The sequence below is a fragment of the Plectrocnemia conspersa genome, unplaced genomic scaffold, assembly GCF_051122295.1.
Source record: "Plectrocnemia conspersa isolate PC_06_02 unplaced genomic scaffold, ASM5112229v1 ptg000005l, whole genome shotgun sequence".
NCBI lineage: Eukaryota > Metazoa > Arthropoda > Insecta > Trichoptera > Polycentropodidae > Plectrocnemia > Plectrocnemia conspersa.
The window spans coordinates 1,456,199-1,472,290 of NW_028277169.1; the positions used below are offsets into that span (position 1 = coordinate 1,456,199).

The 16,092-nt window shown below is 30.3% G+C and overlaps 1 protein-coding gene across 1 annotated transcript; it reads left to right on the forward strand.

Moving 5' to 3' along the window:
- Nucleotides 1–2,870: 2,870 nt before the first annotated feature.
- On the forward strand, nt 2,871–15,452 carry LOC148234636 (uncharacterized). The gene is made up of 7 exons (XM_088186324.1): nt 2,871–3,056; nt 9,807–9,897; nt 9,995–10,057; nt 12,139–12,263; nt 13,448–13,668; nt 14,029–14,137; nt 15,071–15,452. The coding sequence occupies exons 4-7, from the start codon at nt 12,213–12,215 to the stop codon at nt 15,359–15,361; spliced, it is 672 nt and encodes a 223-aa protein (XP_088042450.1). The 5' UTR covers nt 2,871–3,056; nt 9,807–9,897; nt 9,995–10,057; nt 12,139–12,212; the 3' UTR covers nt 15,362–15,452.
- The last annotated feature ends 640 nt before the right edge of the window (nt 15,453–16,092 follow it).

Below are 16,092 nucleotides of genomic sequence, written 5' to 3' on the forward strand. Positions count from 1 at the left end.
CAAACTAATAGGTACATAAAACAAATTGAAAAATTGTTTTTCAGATTTTAAGAATAACATATTTAAATGAATAATAAAAATAGGTTAAGTATGTTGGGTTAACTTCTGTAGTACAGGGTCCATCGGATATGATTCTATATTGGTTTTGTTAAGATCACCAACTTATTCATAATCTCTGATTTCATCATCATCAATAGATACGTCTCACAGTATTCTGAGGGTAACGCACACTCGACATGGATGTTATTAATTGTTATTTTCCCCTCAGGAATCTTTTCGAATACTCCTATTGCTGCGTTTTTCCTATGGAATCTCACCCAACCGTGAGTATCTACGATTCTGACATATGCCACTTTATCTGTAATAGAAAAAAATAATTTTTATTAAAATATATTTTTACATGATATTAGTTTATAGCGAAGAAGATATTATTTACCATACTCCATAAACTTTCTCCTTACATCGCTGTAATGCAGTTTTTTTGGTATATATTTTAATACCAGTACGCTGCCTCTCTGTAAAACAGGTTCGATTTTCTGCAAAAAATATTTAATAAAATATACCTGTTTGGTCTGATCAATAAAATAAATACTTACTTTATTTTTCTGTCTATCGTTAAAATTCATTTTCCAGAATTTTCCACCCAATTCGGTACCTCTAAATTTTATCGATGGCATATTTATAAATCTGTCCGCCTCTTCTATAGTCTCGAAGGTAACCATAACCTTTCCATTGAAACGGATCTCCTTGCTTGCTTCATCCATACACGATGTCATAGAAACGTTTATGATAATTTGTGGATTTGTCTTTTTTTTCTTTTTGAATTTAGGGTTTTGTGCTAAAAAACCTAACAAAAAAGACAAAATTTTTCTTAAAAGACTCAAAATTTGTGGACATTTTTGTTTTTATCGATTTTTTTTTAAAGCATGCCCTAAATTTCAGTGTTTCCGCTAAAAAAATCTATTAAAAGGCTAAAAGTTTCTAAATTTTTTTAATTTTTTTATTTTTTTACGACTTTCCTTTAAAACATGCCCTTAAAAAAATCTGTGTTTTAAGCTCAAAAATCTATCAAAAAGACTCAAATTTATGGATGACTTTTTTTGATTTTCTATTTTTGGGATTTAAGCAGAAAAATCTATAAAAAAGCTCAACATTTGTGAATTTGTTTTTTTTATTTAAGAATTTAGGATTATGAGCTAAGAAAACTTGTTTTTTTTCAAAACCTGACCGAAATTTAGAGTTTTCAGAAAAAAATGTATTAAAAAAGTTGAAAGTTTTTGAACTTGTAATTTAAAAAAAATTGACTTTTTTAAAACATGTACTAAATTTAGGGTTTTTATTTAAAAAATCTATGAAAAAGTACCAAAATATGTAGACTTGTCTTTTTTGTTTTTATTCAAGAATATAGGTTTTGGCTCAAAAATGGATCAAAAGAATTCAAAATTTGTGGATTTGTCTTTTTTTGTTTTTTCTTTGAGATTTAAGGGGTATAAGCTAAAAAATCTATCAAAAAGCTCAAAATTTGTGTACAAAAGGCTCAAAATTTGTAAAATATTTTGTGCCTTTCCTGATAGATTTTCGAGCGCAAAAACCTATATTCTTAAATAAAATCAAAAAAGACAAGTCAATATATTTTGTTACTTTTTCATTGATTTTTTAGCTAAAAACCCTAAATTTAGTGCATGTTTTGAAAAAGTCAATTTTTTTTTAAATACAAGTTAAGAAATTTTTAGCCTTTTTAATAGATTTTTTGCTAAAAACTCTAAATTTCGGGCATGCTTAAAAAAAACAAAAATATGTCCACAAATTTTAAGATTTTAAAAAAAATTTTGTTTTATTTTGATAAGTTTTTTACCTCAAAACCCTAAATTCTTAAAGAAAAAACACAAATCCACAAATTTTGAGCTAAAATCTCGAAGAAAAAACAAAAAAAGACATATCCATAAATTTTGCGTCTTTTTGATAGATTTTTGAGCTCAAAACATGAATTTTTTAAAAGGCTTGTTCTAAAAGAAAATCGAAAAAAAATATGTTTTACAAGTTTTGAGTCTTTTGTACACAAATTTAGAGCTTTTCTGATAGATTTTTGCCCTCAAAACCCCTAATACTTTTATACCCCTAAAATCTCATAGGAAAAACAAAAAAGACAAATTCACAAATTTTGAATAGTTTTTGATAGAATTTTGAACTCAAAACATTAATTTTTTTAAATGTTTGTTTAAAAAAATTTTTTTTTTTACAAATTTTGAGCCTTTTGGTACACAAATTTAGAGCTTTTATAATAGATTTTTGAGCTCAAAAACCTATATTCTTAAATAAAAACAAAAAAAGATGTCTATATATTTTGTTAATTTTTCATTGATTTTTTATTTAAGAACCCTAAATTTAGTACATGTTTTAAAAAAGTCAATTTTTTTAAAATTAATTAAATTTACACTCAAAATTTTATTGCTCTAAATAATTTAAAGTAATAGATCTTTATTATAATGTATATAATGTATATATTGTTTTGAATAATGAGAGAAATAATACGGGGGCACTGAAATAATTTAAGTGCTTAGAGAAGTCTAACGCATTAATTTAGCACTCATCGTAAATCCAACGAAGGCAAATGGTAATATACATTTTATTAAGATTCTAATTTTAATTTTTACAATTTAACGATAAATTTATATCTTTGACATTAATTTTAAATTACTAATTGATTTCAGAATTTTAAGAGCGTGTATTTTATTTTATATTTCATTAGAGTAAATATAGTTCGGGGAAACCCTTCCGAAATATATGGTCACGAATGTGTCTTTTATTACCATAGATGCTCGATGACTGTGATCGCGGAACCGGCGCCGCAGTTGCCGGCAAGGTTTAGTTGTTGTCCGGCGCGACGTCGGCGCGATCAAGTTTTTTCTCAAACGCGTTTAACCTTTCAGCTACTTCACATTATGTTTATAATAAGCTGTGTAATGCCAGTGGCAGGTATATATCGTATCGTACCTCACTCTGGAACTGCCATCCCCGATGAACGTGTAATAATTGATGATCAATTGAATCTCAAGGTATTTATCTTAATTCATCACTCCATTTTACCCGTGTTATTGTTTTATACGAGAGCTATTTTTATTATATTTGTATTATGTTGCCGACCTCATCCGATATTTTATTTCAAAATGAATAAAAGAAAATAAATATTGAGAAAATCAAGGATGAACAAAAATAATTTATTGCTCGGCAATTAAATAAAAAATATTCAATCAGCATCCCTAATGAATTTTATCGACCGTCGTTCAAATATAAATATGACAGTGAAAGATATGACCAAAAATATAACTTATTAGCAAAAAATATATATAAATTCTACTGAATTAGTTAGCCTTGATGAGAACACTGACATAAATGGATCAGCTAGTTTAGCAATTTTGGTATAAATAAAAAATATTTGGTATAAGATATCAAAGAAAATTTATCGGTTTAATATAATTGACAATAACAACAAAAGGAATAGATATTTGCAATGCAGCTGTAAATGCAATCAATTAATGTTGAACGGACATCTAATCCATTCAATATTTTTGTTTAAATCAGGAAAATATTTTTTCAGGCCCACTTGTAAATTCTCTAAATGTTGTGTTATACATTTCAGAGTATCATCATCAATTTTATCATCCGAACTTGTTGTAAAATCATGAAGAAAGAGAAACGAGTCCACTTTTCCATTACCAACTCTCTTTTGCCACAAATGCATTCAAAGGATAGCCTTTAATGAATGTAGTTAATGATTTTCACGCTTTTATCCAGAACTTTCTGCACATCAGCGGACATTTTTCGTGTTGCCAAAGCCTCTCTGTGTATGCAACAATGTGTGGATGTGACATTTGGGGCAACATTCTGAATTCTTGCAACGAGTCCCTTATTAATTCCGACCATACATTTTGCTCCATCTGTGCTTATTTCATCACATCTATTCCAACCAATTTTTTTCTTTTGCATAAATTTATTCATAACATAAAATATATCTTCTCCTGTTTTATGACTTGATAAAGGCTGGCAAAATAAAAAGTTCTGATGAATTTCTTGATCTTTTTCGTATCTAACAAGCGCCATAAAATTTGCAAAATTTGCAATATCAGTGGACTCATCGAATTGTAATACATAATAACGACTTTGAAAAAAATCAGACAATAACATATGTTTTACATTATTAGACATATCAATGATTCGTCGATGAACTGTATTATTTGAGAGGGGAACGCGGTCAAAAGTTTGTTTTGCCTTATCTACTATTATTACTTCTGCATTATCTTGGCTGCAGGCTTGATTAAAGTTTCGCCAATCGTCTTTGCTACACTGCATTTAGTAATCAAAAGCGACACCCGATACAAAGCTCATAGGATTTTTTGAATGTCAAAATCCGCATTACTTTTCAAGACTGATTTAAATCCTTGTTTATTTTCAAAAAAATCAATTGGTTTATCTATGTACTGATTGTGGTTTGTCTCAAAATGGGTGGTTTTATGCTTTTATTTGTTAGATTTTCAGAACAAATGACGCAAAGTGGAATAGGCTCTTTTTCATCTCCAGTCCATGAGAATCTAAATAGCAGATATTCTTTGTCGTACTTGAGTTTTCCTTGATTTTGTCTTAACAGGTTCTTTCAGAATTGAAGGTGGTTCACCCTCGTTAATTTCATCATTTTCTGTTTGTTGATTGTTACTACAATCACTGCTTTCTTTCGGTTTAAAAGTCCCAGATTTTAACCAGCGATCCATAATCTTGAATGATAGGGATAAAAATTATATTAAGTATGAATTATCAAAATCAATGGGGCTTACTAAAGCACATAACAAACCTTTTCTATTACTTAAAAGAAATAAACATACGCAATACTAACGAGTAACGAAAATTTTATTAATTTTCTATTTTTGTAATCGAAAAATGTAAGTCGCTTGTTGCATCAGGCGCAGCCAAAGACCGATGCAGCGCGACCCCCGCCATACTCTTCCCGTACCCCCAGGGGTACGCGTACCACACTTTGGGAAACACTGCCTTACATCATTGAAAGTAGGTACACAAAAAAGTTTCAAATTCTTAAAACACATATGTACCCATAAGAAAATTTAATTAGAATGGTTTTGCAGTATTTACGTATTTTTTATTTTATATTATTTACATAAATATTTATAGCTCAAATTTAATTAATGTTACTTTTAACAAGAAATTAAATAAATAAGTATACGATAGATCAATAATCAATCGAAAACAAATATAATTAAAATATTTAAAATAAATATTAAATCATCAATCATATAAATCTGTTTTTAAAAAATTACAATTTCTCACTCTTTCGGATAATGTAACTGACAAAATAATAAGTAATATATATCATATTAAATTGACGCGTGGTTCTGTCTCCTGGTATAACAATTTAGAAGGCATCCAGAAGTGGTTGATCAAAGACATTGTTATAGATTTATTGGTCCGAAAGAATAAATATTTAACGCCCGTATTTTCAAAAATATTTTTTTTTTATAATTAATGAAAGCGTAGTAATTAAAATGTTTTGTAATTAAAATATTAAATATATCGAATCAATACTAGCCGGGGTATTCTAATTAATTAACATTAACATTATTTTTTCGGACAAATAAAAAAATATGATGTCTGTTTTCTCTCTCGATAATACCGGTATTATTGTAATCCTTAGTCCTAATATCGTCATATACTCCAAAGAAACACAAACAATGTTGCATACTCTGGCACTGAACCATAGTCGGTACGTAATAATAAGCCTTAATCCGTATGACAGACGGCACATTGTCGTATTGTTTTCACTGACGAAATATCTTGCTAGCGATTGGTTGTAAGGCAATTAAACTGCCGGCTACGCAATAATAAGCCTTATGTCAGTATAAAATACGGGTTTTTTTTAGTTACCTGGCTTAAAAAGAAATACCTGGACCAAATATTTTTTTCTCCCCTTCTGCACAATGCCAGGTAAATGTCCTTTCTAAACTCGGCCCATTTTAATTGTCTGCATAGACGGCGATGCTTCCCCACAATTGATCTGTTAGATATCTAATCGCAATAGACGTACACTCAATCGAATAGAAATAAATAGATATTCTTATAAAATTTAATATAATTATAAAAAATAAAAGTACATAAGTACGAATGGAATTATAGAGCAGCGTTTCAACCTTTTTGCGCCTATGGCCATATTTTGAGTTTATTATTTTTCTTTGTTCCCCTCCCTACAGTAATTGCTCGAGGAAAATAAATGAAAAAGTACATATTAAAAATAATACCGCTTACACTAAAATTACAAAATATATTTCTTATGAACTCGCAGTTCGATATTAAATAGATCCATTACCCAATCTGAAATATTACTAACATTTCCTGTAAAGCTGTTTAAAATGTTCAATAGACTCCCTGATAACGCGGTAGATAGGAAGCGTGCTAAGTGGGAACGTGTACTCGGGATCAAACTTTTACGCATGCATATGTATGTCAGACGCGTGCGGTGAGATCATTTCCCTTTCGCTCGCTCGCGTGTTACGTGACGAGAGAGTAAAAGAGATAAGAGCGAGCAGCCGCACGCTCCAGGCAGGAGAGCAAAACTCAACTTTTATATTTACGCACATGTTTGTTTTACAGTTATATTTTTAACTAATATATTTTCGGAAGAACTGTACTTTCAATAAAAAAAAAGTAAAAACCGACCTCAAATAATGAAACTGAACTATACTACAGTTGTTTGAAATGTACCTATGTAAATATACTGATGTATTTCAGCTATAAGTACCTTTAGCCCTTTTTATACATATACAATAAATAAAAAGAGTGGAATATTAGACATGAGAGGAAATATTAAAAAAATGTAAAATAATAGCAGTAAATTTAGTTATTCCATCTGAATTTTCGGATCGAATACATAAGAAACAAGCCACTGAAAATATAATTTATCTGGCAGCATTTTAGTACAATTATACGATTTCAATTTTCTATATGTAGTTAATATATATATATTTATATTTATCATTATTTATTTTCATCCGGTTTATAAATGTTAATGCGAATGTGTATTTTTTGTTAAAGTTATATTTTCACAAGTTACATTTTCATCAGTAGATATATGTTTCTACTAGCGAAAATATAATTTAATTGATAGGCGGTAATATGTTGCTCTAAAATGTCGATGAAACTCAATTTGACAGTTGCGAAGCGTCCGTTTTCTGTTCAAACCCAAACCTAACCTAATGAAAGTTCTAAAACTAATTATAGTTTTAGAACTTTCATTAGTTTAAGTCCAAAATACAAAGTAAGCCAACTCATCGCTTAGGGGAAAATAAGCGGAAGAATATGTTCAGACAGAAATCGCTTCTCATATATTGCTCCACAGTTTGTCTGCATTTCGATATTACACTGTTTTAAAGATATGTGGACTTTTAATATAAGAGGGCTGACCAAAATATTTTCAAACCAAATTTTGGTCGATAGGAAAGCACAAAAACAATTATCACTTCTTAGAAGGCAAAATTTCACGCCAAAAGCAATAAAACAACCCGATTTTATTGCCTTTGACGTTGATTTTTGACTTGACTTTTGGGATAATTGTTTTTTGCGCCCTCCTATTAGTCAAAATTCGGTTGAGATGTTCCTCATTTGATTTTATCATTGTAAGTCGTATTATTTAAAAAAATCTTAGTATGAATGCTAGATAACGAAGCGTGTCCACTGCGACGGCACGGTTTTATTGCTTTTGATGTGGATTCTAAACAGGGATCCCCTTGAATTTGGCCAGAAACGAACAATGCTCGAAATATTTTTTTAATTAGTTTTAGTGCTTTCATTAGGTTAGGTTTGGGTTTGAACAGCAAATTGACGTTTCGCAACTGTCAAATTGAGCTTCATAAACATTTTCTAGCAGTTAATAGATTTTCGCTAGTAGAGAAATATATATCTAATAGTGAATATGTATTTCGATTTGATTTTACTGAAATGGCATATTTTAAAAATATTACAGTTTTTCTAGATTTTCTTACATCAATAAACCACATGAAACTGAATGCATTATTTATTTAATTTGTTGCATTAAACCTAGTTGTCAAATTACCGATAATACAATTTATAAAAACATTAAAATTATGTAATTCAGCTGGTGCTGTTGTTGATAATTCGTTATTTCTTTGCTTCTTCCTCAGGTATTCGATCTGAATTTTTAGATCTAATAGTTTAATTTACTGCTAATAATTTATTTAACACATTCGCCACACATGACTCGTATGAGAGTCTTTAAAATTTCTTTGAAGAAACACGGATGACTCGTATACGAGTCTTTGCGTACGTTGAACTTTGAACGTAAAAAAATCGGTCAGAGCAATATTATTTTTAGATTTTGCTCACAGATGCCAATGGAAGGATATTAGTAATAAAGAAAACTTTTAAATAAAATTGTGAAATTCGAATATTCATACTACACGCAAACAAACAAAAAAAAATTTTTTTTGCCTATTTTTATTTCAATTATTTTGATAATAAGAATTTTTTTCGAATTGAGATCTCATTAATAGTAGGTCATATTTGAACGTGAAACCAATTCTTAAGAGTATATTATTTATTCCCATATACGATCCTGTAACGTCGATATCTCAATACTAATGTCTTTGATAGTTAAGCAAGTACATAGAGGCGATACTAACGTGAGCATTTGCAATGCATAGGTCGAAATTCACGTTCAAGTTCAGTCAATTTTATGTGTGGTAGATCATAGAGGGGAAAGGCAGGACAGCAGAAAAGCAGCAAAAAAATAATTTATAGGTGTATATCTTTGTGGGGTTTTTAGTCTTGCTAGTGAGAAGTTCACCCGACCCTTGACCTCGTATTTTTTTATAGCTATCTTGGGTCTACACTTCTATTCATTTAACTAAATCAAAATCATATATAACATGTGGCCCTGATTTTTTTTACTATTGCTGCCCTTGATCTTGCTCCTTGGCTCATAAAAAACGGTCACTGACCCCAAAACATGTGTTTATTATTTGACAATATATAACTGTTTTCATTAAGGCACGAAGTCATTGGACGAAGGCAATCCCAGCAACATTATAAAATATGGTATTTTAAATAGAATAGTTTATGAATCAAAAACCGGATATACATATATGTAATTTTAGTTTGTATGCAGGAAAGGGCACCAATTTAGAAAATACAACTTTAAAAGTTATGGATCCATATTTAAACAAGTGGCACCACCTTTATGCTGATAATTTTTATAACATCGTAAAATTAGCATCAATTTTATTAGTAAACACATGTAGTGTAATCTCTATTACAGGGGTGGCCAACCCGCGGCCTGTCTTGAACATTTTTCCGGCCCGCGAGATTCATCACACTCTTACAAAATATATTTTTTTTATAATGGCCAATACACTATAGACAAATTTTCACTCCAAAAAATGTCTATAGTGTATCTAAATCCAATATGGGGATATATAATTTTATATGTGGCCTGCGGAGTTATGATGCATTTTCAAAGTGGCCCGCAAGACAATTTGGGCTGGCCACACCTGAGATAGGGCTTCATAATATGCTTGTTTAGTTGAAATGCAGAGTCCAATAAGCTCTGACAGATCTGTCCGGGTGTCCGTTGGACAAATACGTATGTGTGTGCTTAACTAATACATTGTACATATGTTGTAATGTTTTTAATCATGACAAAACCTTAATTTAAACTATCCAAGAAAAGTTATTTATATTATATTTTAGTTAGTTTATGTTATTATATCCGTTTTTCTACTCTTTTTCAGAAGGACGAGATATTAAGCAGTGAACAACAGCTACATCAGATTATAGTATTTGTCGCGAAACTACATGAAATACATTTAGGAGGATATTAAGGTAATGAATGTAAACTATCCAAGAAAAGCTATTTAGATTATATTCTAGTATTTTAATTAGTTTATATTACTGTATCTGTTTTCCTATTCTTTTTCAGAAAGACAAGATAAGCATTTCAAATCAGCTAATATTATTACTCAAGAAAATGGAGCATCAACAGGTAATGTATTTTTGTATTTTAAATGTTTTATCGAACTTATTATATACAGTAACGGTCATAGAAAGGTTTCCATCTTAAAAATCCACATTTCTTTATAACAATGTTCTATATATTCTTTTATTAATTTATTGTGTTTGTGATATTTTAAGACTTTAAACTTTAAAAACAATGTTCTGCCAATGATTATCACGTCATACCTCTAACTTTATACCTATATACAAATAAGTGTATTTTCGAGAAGATGATGCTAAATCATTTGGATATAAAATATATACTTATATTTGTTTAGCGTTCTGTTAAATTTGTTATATGCGTGTGCGGTTGTAGCCGCTCTAGTGATATGGAACGGACCGCTAGGGTTAACTTGACTAACAGCTACAGCTACTAGTGATGCGGGAGGATTAACTTCCATTTTACTTTCAAAGCTTGTGCAGTATACTATTTAAAATGCACTTCATGATTTGAAATTCTCAAAATATAATGTTTCACATCATATAACATAGGTTTACTAATCCGTCTTTTAAAGGGTTTATTTTAAGTTTAAGATGTTATTAAATTTCTTCATAAACATTTTTATTATAATAAATATAAAAAGTTTTTATTGATTTTATGCGGCCCGCATATTAACAACTATTGATAAAATAATTTTTAAACAAAATAAAGCAAAATAATAATGCATATTCTTCACAAAAAAGTATTATGACGTAAACTCAATGTTGCAATCTTTTTATACATAAATATTGTCAGGTCTCTGAGAAATACATACTTATAAAATATGCGTCTGGTATTTATTATGGATTATAATAAATCATTTGGATATGAAAAATATGTACTTATTTGCTTAGCGTGTTAATAAATTTATTATATGCTTGCGCGACTGAAACCTCTCTGATATGGTTCTGGCGGATATAGCCGCTTCATATTCAAAGCTTGCACAGTACTAAATTATTTAAAATGAACTTCATGATTTGAAATTATCAATATATAATATTATAACATGGGTTTGGAACTACCGGTTCCATTGCTACTAATCTCTCTTTCAGAGAGTTTAGTTTAAGTTTCTTCATCAATATTTTTATTAGAATAGAAATAAAAGGTTTTAATATTCATGTTACACGAACTACTTAAGTGTTCATTGAAATAGTTCATGAAATATTCTTGAGATACCTTTATGAAAATATTGGGTTATATCTGTACTTGTATTTCTGGTATTGCACATTGATCTATTTAATGTTAGCTACGAAGAGCTGGTCCTTTTCATTTTAATATTTTATGATTTTTTTTGCTTTTGTTTTTGTTCTTATATATTATGGATTATTTTTGATCATTGTGACGCATTGGGGTAACCTGTTAGGTCACGATAATCCTAATTTAATTTAAATAAATAGACCTTAATCTTAAAGTAGATGAAAATGATAACCCTTTCGCTGCGGCTGGTATTTATGCAAACAATAAAAAGCAAGTGGACTGCAGCTTCATTGATGAATAATAAAAAAACAGTTTGTAATGTTTTTTTTTAAAATAGTAAAGCAAAATAATATTTCATATTCTTCACACGAAATTGTTATCGTAGTTTTGCCAGAGATGCTATTTTTTTTAAACAAAAATTGTTGATGAAAACACTCACTGGACAGTCATATTTCTGAGAATTATCTTTTATAAAAAATGCGCCTTTGGTGTCTATTGTAATTTTAAATAAATGTGCGAGCTCAGTTGCTCAGTATTGTTCTCGATTTGAGCAATAGAGCAAGCGGCTGTGAAGATGACTGAAATGATTTCGGAAAAATACGTTATGGGCGAACTTTTGGGTGAGTGAATAACGTCATCGTAAATTTTGCATATTATAAAGGGGATAGCTTATTATTATAATATATACTTATATGTAATTTGAGACGTTTGTTATAAAATGCGATCCACAGGTGATTTGAATCTATCTTAGAGTATTCTAAGACAGATTCGAATCACCTGTGGATTTTGTAGGTGAATTCGAATCACCTGTGGAGCTTGTAGGTTATTTGAATATAATAGATTTATATATTAATAGATTTTTTTATTATCGTTTTTAATCACTATCATTGCAGGCGAAGGGGTGCAAGCCAAAGTCTACGAAGGATCGTCGACCGAAGAAGACAAATTGTACGCTATAAAAGTGTATATGGAAACTATTAAGCTTCCAACCAACCCCTCTGTTGATTCAGAGAAGTGTGTATGTATTATTTAACTCCAATATTTATATTAAACACCTAAATATGTATATGTGTTGAGTAGTAAAAACAATAATTTGGGATTGTTAAGCCAGATTTAACGAAATTATGCTTCTTGAGCGCCCTCGGGGTCTAAAAGTAATCGACTGACAATTTTATTCCGCTAAGAAATGGTGAAATTCATCATGAGAATGTTTAAAATATTTCAATTTAGGCGACGTTGAAGTGTTGCTCCTTGATATGGTACGGAATAGAAACAAAATAGTAAGAAACTAAATTGCATTTATAAATCTTGATTGCTTCAATTGCTAATGGATGGGGAAAAAAATAAGGCAAGCGCCGAGTCAAAGAAAAACGTTCATAAAAAGTTTCAGCTTAGAAATTTCCGTGAATAGACCGATCCGAGTTCAGAGTACAAATAACATTAAAATGCATCCGTAGTGATGTCTTTCCCCTGTGTGGTGTTTGACGTGTCTTCAGTTTTGAAAATTGTACTGTAGCATAATTGTACCCTTTATAACTTATGTGGCCCTGTGTTTCTAAGAAAAGAAGAGCTAGTAAGTTTAGCCTTTGCGAACATATAGTTTAATGAGTAACGTGCTAAGAAATATTATTACGTATTATGTATGATTTGAAAATGATTGGCGGAACACATTGGTATCCGCAACGGCTTAGTATTGAGATAAGCTCTCTTTAGTATGTATGTTTTGATACAACGTTGTCAGGATATTAGTGTGGTTGTATTTATCTCTTAAGATTTTTACAAAGCATTGTTGTATAGTCAAAGGGATGAAAATAAAGAGTCCTACTCGATAATCTGCAAAACTCTTAGCTGATGGTGAAGAGGGGTTGCAAACATTAATTAATAAAATAACAGAAGCCTTTAAAAGTTTCGACCTAATCACTAAAAAAAACAAAATTTATAAGCATATACAAACATATAAAATATGGGGTTGAGAAAGTCAGTATAACATTTACTCAAATCGTTTCTTATTATATCTTTACGAGAATCACCGAATAGTATCGCTCTTATTGATGTTCTGGGACATATTCATTCTTTGCCTTGATTTGCACAATTGGACAGGTGTATATATTTATAGTTGTAGTTTTGTATATCTTCATTCATTAGATTGAATGAACTCCTGTTTTATTTTACTCACCTATATTTTATTTGATATAATTTCAGCTCCTGAAATTGGACCATGCAAACGTTATTAAGCTTTATGATGTTTTCGAAGTCCCAACAAAAACTTACTTTGTTTTCGAATACTTGGATATTAATTTATATAACGTGCAACGGACAAAAGAGCTCATGTCAACCAAATTTGCCGAGACTGAAATAAGCACTATATGTAAATACATTTACCGTGCTTTGAGCTACTTACACAGTCACGGAATTTTTCATGGGTATGTATAAATATAAGTTAAATCCATACTCGTTTTACCAATAAATAATTAAATAACATTTCATTCGTTTCGCATTAGAAGTAAAGTGAAAGAGCAGAAATTTGTAAAAATAACAAAATAGATTAATTTTAAAAAATATTCTTAGTCTTACTTTTATATGGAAATTGAGCGCGGATTATGTAATTAATATTCAGTTTTATTTGTGCGCTGCTCCTTAATGAATGTTTACGTAATACATTTATAGATATGAATAAATTTACAAATGTATAATAGCAAAAAGTTATTCTTTTGAATAGTAAAGCGACCGCTTATTAACCACTCGACTATACTTGAATCATTATTATATATTGTAATTTATAGTGATCTGCATGCTGGCAATGTGATGTTGACTAAATCTGGTCATGTGAAGTTGTGCGACTTTGGAATGGCTGGCAGTAAAGAAAATGTTAGCGACGCTGATTTTGAAAAAGTAAGTACTGTATATACAATTTCAGATTAGCTTTTTTTCAACTAACGGTTTTATATTATGTAATGATTGCCATAGGGCGCTTATTCGTGCTTTTAAATAAGAATCTGATTCATCATATAGACCACTTGCAAATCCAAATATTGCAAGTTAAAGCTTTTAGTGAAATTGACGCACTGAGTGTGAGAAACAAAACCTTGTGTATTGTCGTAAACGCCGGCAGATCGTTATGCCTTTGTTATACCAGCCGATAGAGCTTCTACCGACTCGGTGTAGGCCATACATGACAGTAGAAGAAGTACAATTTGAATCTTTATGATGAAGGTTATGTATGAATATAGTGTTATAGTGCTTTATGGTATGACTTACCTACCGCAAGGTTTCCTAATGGCATAATGTAGTGTCTTATAAAATGTATCTGAATATGTTTTATGATTCATTAATACTTTTTTAGATTTGTAATAAATATGTATTACATAATTAAATAGTTTTACTATAAAAAAATAGAATGGTTGAAATCCCCTGAAAAGTGTATACATACAAAAATAAATATTTTCTTACTCTATTGTGATGAATATTCCTGAAATGTTATAGCGCGCCGGCGTTTCGCCCTCACAGAATATGTCTAGCGAAGTCAAGGGACAAACAGTAACAAAAACTACGCTATAGGAATCTTCGCTATATGTAGAGGGGAACGCTATTTGTAGTTCATTCCCTAAATGCTTTTGGACTGAAAGAAAAGCTGGCATAAGTTTATTATAAATGCCGGGCCCTACATTGATGAAGGCAATATGCTTATTGTAGAATCAATTCTTTTTGACAAAAATATTTTTAAAACCTTTTTTAATCGATTTTTCCTTGAAGGATATGTTGCAACCATTTCTATTTGTTATTTTTACAGCTTTATTTAGTAATTTTTTCACGTATATGTTTCAGTCTGAAAATTTCGACAAATTCGATGCTGCCCTCATCAGCATGGAGCTCTCTATTGGTCTGCGAGCGGTAATTATAAATGACCTGGATAGATTGTACTCCAGTGCTATTGAAGGCCGTTCCGCTGAATTCGCAACATATTTGAAGGCTTGTAATTTAAAAAATAGTGAACCGTGCCCTCCAATTCAAAGCTTGCTGCAGTTTGAATTTTTCTTGCGGAGTAAAGACGAGGACTATTTAGCGAAATTCTTGGGAGAAATCTTATCTGTGTCGCATAAGCTACATAGTAGATAGTTTGAGTATATATACTTGTTTATTTAATTTTATCTTATAAACTCAAATAAATTTTATTTTGTATTAATTAAAATATTTCTAATAAAAAACATTGTCACTCTTCAAACGTTTTTTCTTATATTGTGACCTTGGATTCCTTGTAGCTCGTTTACAATGCTTATAAAATGTTGCAATCATCAAACTAATGTATGCTTTTTAAGGGTTCTTTATAGTTAAGAATGGATAGTGTTAGACTTTTTACAGCTAAATAAAATAAAAAAACTTATTTATGTGCAACATTTTTCTTTATTTGGTTATTTGTTCATATTACAAACCATTATTAACATTGCAATTTAATTAAAGTGCAAAATTTAATAGTAACTAGGTACCATTTTATCTGAATTCTTTTAGTTTTCCGATTCAATTTCTTCAGCGGACAATGCGGGTATCGGACGTGAACGGGGATTGCAGTAAAAGTATTTATAATAATCTTTAATATTTGAAGGTACTGTATTGTCCGGCTCATTTTCGAAATCTATTTCTGTGGTAGGTGTAGGGTCGCTACTTTCAGTTACATTTTTGTTGCATTCCACTTGTACTTCCTCAGGTTGAACTGGCATCTCAGTATCTTGATTAATCGACGGATTCGCATAAGCAGGTGCAATAACAAAGTTTATGTCATCCCGACTATCCAATTCCACGTCTTCAAAAGTCGCTGTAACAGTATTTTCCGAATTTTTATATTGAACCGA

What these genes read in the sequence shown, in the direction of transcription:
- LOC148234636 (XM_088186324.1), top strand. Translation starts at nt 12,213, where the DNA reads ATGGAAACTATTAAGCTTCCAACCAACCCCTCTGTTGATTCAGAGAAG. An exon ending in CTGTTGATTCAGAGAAGTGT is followed by an intron (nt 12,264 to 13,447) that starts GTATGTATTATT and finishes ATATAATTTCAG; the next exon opens with CTCCTGAAATTGGACCATGC. An exon ending in AGTCACGGAATTTTTCATGG is followed by an intron (nt 13,669 to 14,028) that starts GTATGTATAAAT and finishes TGTAATTTATAG; the next exon opens with TGATCTGCATGCTGGCAATG.